At 32.8% G+C, this 5359-nt stretch overlaps 1 protein-coding gene across 2 annotated transcripts; it reads right to left on the bottom strand.

The window, feature by feature from the left end:
- Positions 1-788: 788 nt before the first annotated feature.
- Positions 789-4226, bottom strand: LOC127102416 (delta(24)-sterol reductase). 2 transcript variants are annotated; one of them, NM_001427006.1, is made up of 3 exons: positions 4068-4226; positions 2096-3370; positions 789-1664 (listed from the first exon to the last, which is right to left on the bottom strand). In NM_001427006.1, exons 2-3 carry the CDS (start codon positions 3341-3343, stop codon positions 1209-1211), a joined length of 1704 nt encoding a protein of 567 aa, NP_001413935.1. In that variant the 5' UTR covers positions 3344-3370; positions 4068-4226; the 3' UTR covers positions 789-1208. The 2 variants fall into 2 exon arrangements, with proteins under 2 accessions (NP_001413935.1, NP_001413936.1); NM_001427007.1 differs by lacking the exon at positions 4068-4226 and adding an exon at positions 3869-4049.
- Positions 4227-5359: the final 1133 nt, after the last annotated feature.

Genomic DNA, 5359 nt, shown 5'->3' with positions numbered 1-5359 from the left:
ATTGTACTAACATTCTTTTTTTCCTTTTCTGGAATTAATCTTGTCATTGTTGGAACAAGTGATGGATTGTTATAAATTCATGAACATAAAATGTCCATGTATGTATATTCTAAAATGATAAGAAAAGTGTAATGGAGCAAATGCTAATAAATGCAAGGGAAATAATCTCACATAGAAAGATTCACTCACATTCAAAGCATTTGTAAAGAGTTAAGAACATTAACTCAACAAAAGGACAAAAGAGGATAAAGTGCCACATGGATAAATGTGGTAGTCTCAATGGTGTGGGCATGAGCATAGAGACGATTTGTAAGTGACACTTGAGCACTTAGTCCCCTCGTTTCGGTCTATGCATACGTTTAAATTTTTGAATTTGAAGAGAAGCAACACTTCGTGAAATGTTGTGGAATGAAAATAGACAATGCTTGGAAACAATGCAACTTTCAGTTAAAATGTGTTGTTTCATCAAGAGTCACAACCTTATGAAACAACACGGATTCAAAAAAACATCACACACAAAAAAACCGTATATCCTTTTGAACAAATTCCAAACAATTCACTATAAATCAAGTTTTCGTTGGTTTTACGCAAATTCGATATAAAACTTAATTATCTTGAATATTTCTACATTCCAACTCGAAGACCTAAAGAGAATGCTTGAAATATTTTTATAAAAAATGACTTTATTCACAATTCAATTCTGAATCCATTCAGCTTTAACGATTTATCTAACATAATTCATAAGATATCAAATGAAACAGATTTTTAACTTAACAGTTAGTTGAGCACCCTTTTTGAATTTTTTAGGCTAATTTTACCTGACATCAAATATAGACGACGCAGTTATGTTCGTACTCATTATGTGTTCAGGTTCAACTGTTCATATACTGTTGAAACCACCAGTGCACCTATAGAGTTCTTTATGGTACAGGTTCGTTTTGAACCAAACATATAAACCTGAGTCGACCAAAATGAGGGATATACATTGCATTTTAAGGCAAATAATTTATCCAGTAGACATAGCCATATCAATCTCAAACAGTCAAACCATCATGTTAGGTCCACATAATAAAAGACATTAGAAACTCAAAAACAGTATCAGCAACTAAGCCAACCGAAGCTAAAGATCCGAAAAATTAAAAGACAACGATAAATTCAGAAACAATGTGCAATAAATTGCTACCATAAAATTTATCAGAAATTCCAAATCAGTCTGCTGGTTGATCAACTTCTGCATACGCAGTGTCAAGGTGTGCTTGCTCGGCTTCACGCACTTCCTTCTCAGTTTTCCTGCCCTTCTTGCATTTGTAGTACACACTCATAAAAGTTCCAACGGCTCCATACTTCCTCCTACAATGCTCATACAGACCAGCATCAAACATCCTCCAGAAGTTTTTCTCATTCAGCTCAGACACAGCATACTGTGGCTGAAAACAATGATTCTCAATCATCCAGCTCTCCATTTTACGCACTGCTTCTGCACCATCAAACACCTCGCCCCTTAACACAGGACCTGGTGCATAGTAAACTCCAACATCTGTGAACATCTGAGCATTCTGTGTGTCTCCCTGCCTGCGTTGCAACTCAAAGCCTGCTTCTGGGTAAATCATAGTTTTGATAGGCAGCTTGAACAGTTTATGTGGACAGAGCCAAATGGGGTATATCTGTAATAAAAATCAATATAGTAAGAAAGATAATATATGACCGCACAACAGCAACTAAATCATACAAGAAAATTGAATTCCTGAGACAACTTCATAACTTAGAAGCTTGAACTGATATAAAATAAAGCAACATTTTCAATATATTAGCATTACTTAGACAAATCAGTAACAAGATCTTTTTGGAGAAGTGGAAAACTTTTCTTCAAAGGTGGAAAACAAGTTGAGAAAACCAAATTGTAGTTTAGTACAGATCATAATAGATAAAGGAAATGGGCTTTGCTAATGAAAAAACCATATGAGAGCTTTAGCCCAAACTTTAGTTACTTATAACTGAAACTAGAATCTTAAATGGCTAAACATGACTGAAACACAATCTGAATAAAAAAAGATCGAGTAAAATATTAATAAGAGTAGTGAATGGAAAAGTGTACCTCCATCTCACGGTCAACCCATTCTAGTGCATCTCCCACCTTGTACAGAGGAACAAGCATGTCCTGGATAACATGCATTTCATGGTAATAGTTTCTAATAGCTTCCCCTTGAGTTGCCTTGAGCAAAGAAACCTTGGGTGGCATCAACCAGCCAAACAGAAATCTAAACCAAAATTGATCACCAAATGGGAGGATAAGCTTTCCCTCCCAATACAAACACCTTGTGTGCCTGTGATAATACTCTCTGGTGGGAATGTATTCTACAAACAGACCTTTCTTGAGTGCTGTCTCTGCATGTTGGTAGAACCAGGTTTTGTACCACCACCCTACATTGTTAATCTTATTCCCCTTTTTCTTGGCCTCTTCCTTTGAAGCATATCTCCCTGTCATGCACACAGCTCGTGTTGGCGAATAAATCATAGTTTCAACAAAGTCTGGAACCTTCTCATCATTATCCTGGTCACCGTCTCTGGGAGCAAAAGAATCAGAATATGCCTGTGCAATATCTTTCAGGTTACCAACAACTGGTTTATAAGTTAACTTCATGTACTCCTTAATGGGTATAAGCTTGACCTCAGCAGCAACAAGAAGCCCAAGTGTTCCCTGAGACCATGGAATAGCATAAAATAGATCAGAGTACTCATTGTCCTTGGTGGCTTTAACAAGAGATCCATCTGCCAAAATAATTTCAAAGGCTACAACAGTATCAGAAAAAAGGCCATATTTGTGGGAACTTCCTTCGATCCCATAACCATTTATGAGGCCACCAACAGTAAGATCATCGAGCTCAGCAACCACAGCGAGTGCAAGATTCATAGGCACAGTCACCCTGGTGATCTGCCCCATGTTGACAAGGGGCTCTACCCTAGCAATCATCCGCTCTTTGTCGATATCAAGAATGTTCCTGAAAGGAGAAAGATCAACCTCAAAATGACGAGCCCTCTTATAGTCAACATTTCTCATCCCAACAGCAACCCATGGCTTACGAGCAGTGCACACAAGCCCATCCTTTGAAGGATTCCTCTTTTTGAGACGATTGACAACCTTCTGGACATTCTCATCGTGTTCCTTCTGCCGCGTCTTAAAGGACTTCCACTCAGATCTCACATCCCCAAGGTATGTAAGAAAATAAAGTGTGAAGGAAATGGGAAGAACCACAAAAATAACAAGAATCCATCTAAACTTAACAAAGTAGTCCACCCAAATCTTCTTCCTCTTCGGGCGCAGCGGAGCCTCAAGATCAGACATTGTTCAGATTATATCCCTCGTCTCTTACTGCAACAATGAAAAACAAATATAACTCCTTTGAAATTTCACAACTATAGCTCTTACAAGTTAACTATTATTAACACTAGTGGTCACAGTTCTTAAAACTGCTTGCAGCGATATAAACTTCAGATGTCTCACTAAAAGAATGAAAGCAAGCAAAAAGTGATTTTTTTATACTACTACAAAGCAAGCAAAAAGCGAATCAAATCGATTCAGTAGAACAACAATCGCTTAAGCTGGTTTGAAATAATCGCTTAATTACTTGCTACAACTACTACAACAGTCAATTTCAGATTTCAAAATAGAGATCCTGGCATGTGCATGAAACATACATAAACAATAAAAAAACAAATAGTAGATATACAAATCAAGCAGAGATTAAGAAAGATCTGGAAAATGCAAAGAAAACGTAAGTCATGTTAACTAGAGAAAGTAAGGGTAGGGGTTTTTGTGAGTATAGTGTTCGATAAAAAGTCGGAGAGAAAGAGAAAGAGAGAATCTAACAAATGAAATAGGATTTTTGCTTGTAAAGTTGAGAAACAGTTGAGAAATGAATGAATTGTAGTAAAAGTGGAAGCAGATGAAAAAATGATCGAGAAGATCGAGAGGGTCAAATGCACGTTTTGAGATGAGCGGAGAAAGTGAAGAATCCAAATTCCAAACACAATAAAACAGTTGAGAGAGAGAGAGAGAGAGAGAATACCTGAGATGAGGTTGAAAGAGTGAGAGGGTTTTGGGTTGTAATGAGTTGTGGGTTTTATTTAACTCAATGATAACGTGAGTGAGTAGAGTCTAGAGTGTGTCATTGATGCGATTCCCCTCTCGTTCACTTCACGTAACTCGTGACTACCTTGTCTCATTGTCTCGTCATTACCACTAAAAAGGTAAACATTTAACTACACTTTTCACCTTTCTATTATTACTCTTTCAATTTTACAAAAAGTATACTTTATTTTAGGAAAGATACTTCAAAATAATTGGATAAATAACTATTAGTAGATTATAATAAACAAATGTTAACCCTGGAGTAATTTAAAAAGTAAAGTAGAATATTATTTAACAGATTAAAAAAATAAGTTTTTTTTTAAATAAATGTATTTAATACACCAAAAATAAAAATAATCAACTTTTTTTAAAGAATATTGTGTATATTCAATACATCAAAAATAAAATATTTTTTTTATTCTTAATTCTTAATCAATATTCCGGAGAAATAATAGATTAAATATTTTGTTAAGCTAATTTAGAGATGCATAGACATCAAAATATATATTCTTTTTGGTAAAAAATAGAGATTGATTGGCAAGGTAGTTTATAGTTTAAGATAGATGATCGATCATTTATAATTTTTAATTGAGACCGATGATTTATAGTTAATAAATTAATTAAAGTATTTGGTCAAATTAGAATTTTATTTAATTGATAAATTAAAATAACGTAAAAGATATTTAATATATAACTATTTTAAATTAAAATAAATTATAGAATGATACTGGATTTTAGTTAAAATAATAACAATAAACATAAAATAAAAAATAAAAAATTATAAATTATAAATCAAAATGCTATTTAAAATAGCGTATGAAAAGTAATATAAATTATTAAAATAAATTATAATTATCAAAAAGATCTTTTATTATCCAAATTTATAAAATAGTATAAATTATAAGATATAAATTTAAAAAAAAAATCTTAATAAACATAGTGACGCACTAATTTGAATCGGTCGCATCTAACTTATTCATCTTTAAATTATTTAATCAATAAAAAATGATAGATCAAATTAAATAATAGAGTTTAGTCTACATAAATCTAGGATGGATTAGAATTTCTTTTAAATAAAAATATATAAGTTTTTTATAAATCTATTTAATTAAAAAATAGATTTTAAATCATAAAAAAGTTTTAAAACATGTCAGATCCATCTATTTAATAATTATAAAAATTTTATTTATTATTATTATATTATATATTATACTTTGAATTAAAATATAA

Source organism: Lathyrus oleraceus, chromosome 7 (assembly GCF_024323335.1).
Source record: "Lathyrus oleraceus cultivar Zhongwan6 chromosome 7, CAAS_Psat_ZW6_1.0, whole genome shotgun sequence".
Taxonomy (NCBI): Eukaryota; Viridiplantae; Streptophyta; class Magnoliopsida; order Fabales; family Fabaceae; genus Lathyrus; species Lathyrus oleraceus.
The sequence above is the reverse complement of the archived record's forward strand: the minus strand, read 5'-3'. Positions and strand labels throughout refer to the sequence as shown.